The sequence below is a fragment of the Charadrius vociferus genome, unplaced genomic scaffold (genome assembly GCF_000708025.1).
Source record: "Charadrius vociferus isolate BGI_N301 unplaced genomic scaffold, ASM70802v2 scaffold1478, whole genome shotgun sequence".
NCBI lineage: Eukaryota > Metazoa > Chordata > Aves > Charadriiformes > Charadriidae > Charadrius > Charadrius vociferus.
In genome coordinates, this window is record NW_009649484.1 from 58,541 (window position 1) to 58,987 (window position 447).

Sequence of the window (447 nt, forward strand, 5' to 3'; positions counted from 1 at the left end):
CATCCCATCCCCACCCCCCCCCCGTCCCCATCCCATCCCACCCCATCCCACCCCATCCCCATCCCCATCCCACCCCAGGCCCTGCCTCCCTGGTTCCTCACCGAGGTAGATGAGCATGTTCTCCATGGACATCTGCTTCTTCACCACCAGGTAGCTCTCCGTCCCCAGGCCGTGCAGAATGGGCAGGACCTTTTCCGAGTAGTGCAAAGGCCGTTCTGTGGGGCAGAGACACAGGCAGGGTCAGGCACCCCACGGCGGGCTGGGGGGAGGGGGGCTGGGAGCCACCAAGGTTGGGGGGCCACACGTGTGTCCCGAGAGTCTGCCAAGCGACCGTCCTGCCCGTCCCCGCGCAGACCTCCCGCGCAGCACCGTCCCCTTTTAATTGGCTTCATTTCACCCTGCCCGCTGTTTACTAATTGTCCCCTGGGGAGGTGACTTTTGGCCGGG

At 65.1% G+C, this 447-nt stretch overlaps 1 protein-coding gene across 1 annotated transcript in view; it reads right to left on the bottom strand.

Annotated features, from left to right (window-relative positions):
- Window positions 1–101: 101 nt before the first annotated feature.
- ARAP1 (ArfGAP with RhoGAP domain, ankyrin repeat and PH domain 1) overlaps window positions 102–447 on the bottom strand; it is a gene marked incomplete at both ends in the record, with an annotated part of 18,233 nt that continues 17,887 nt past the window's right edge. Inside the window, 1 exon segment of the mRNA XM_009889906.1 lies at window positions 102–215. Within this exon segment, the coding sequence (XP_009888208.1) occupies window positions 102–215 (114 nt within the window).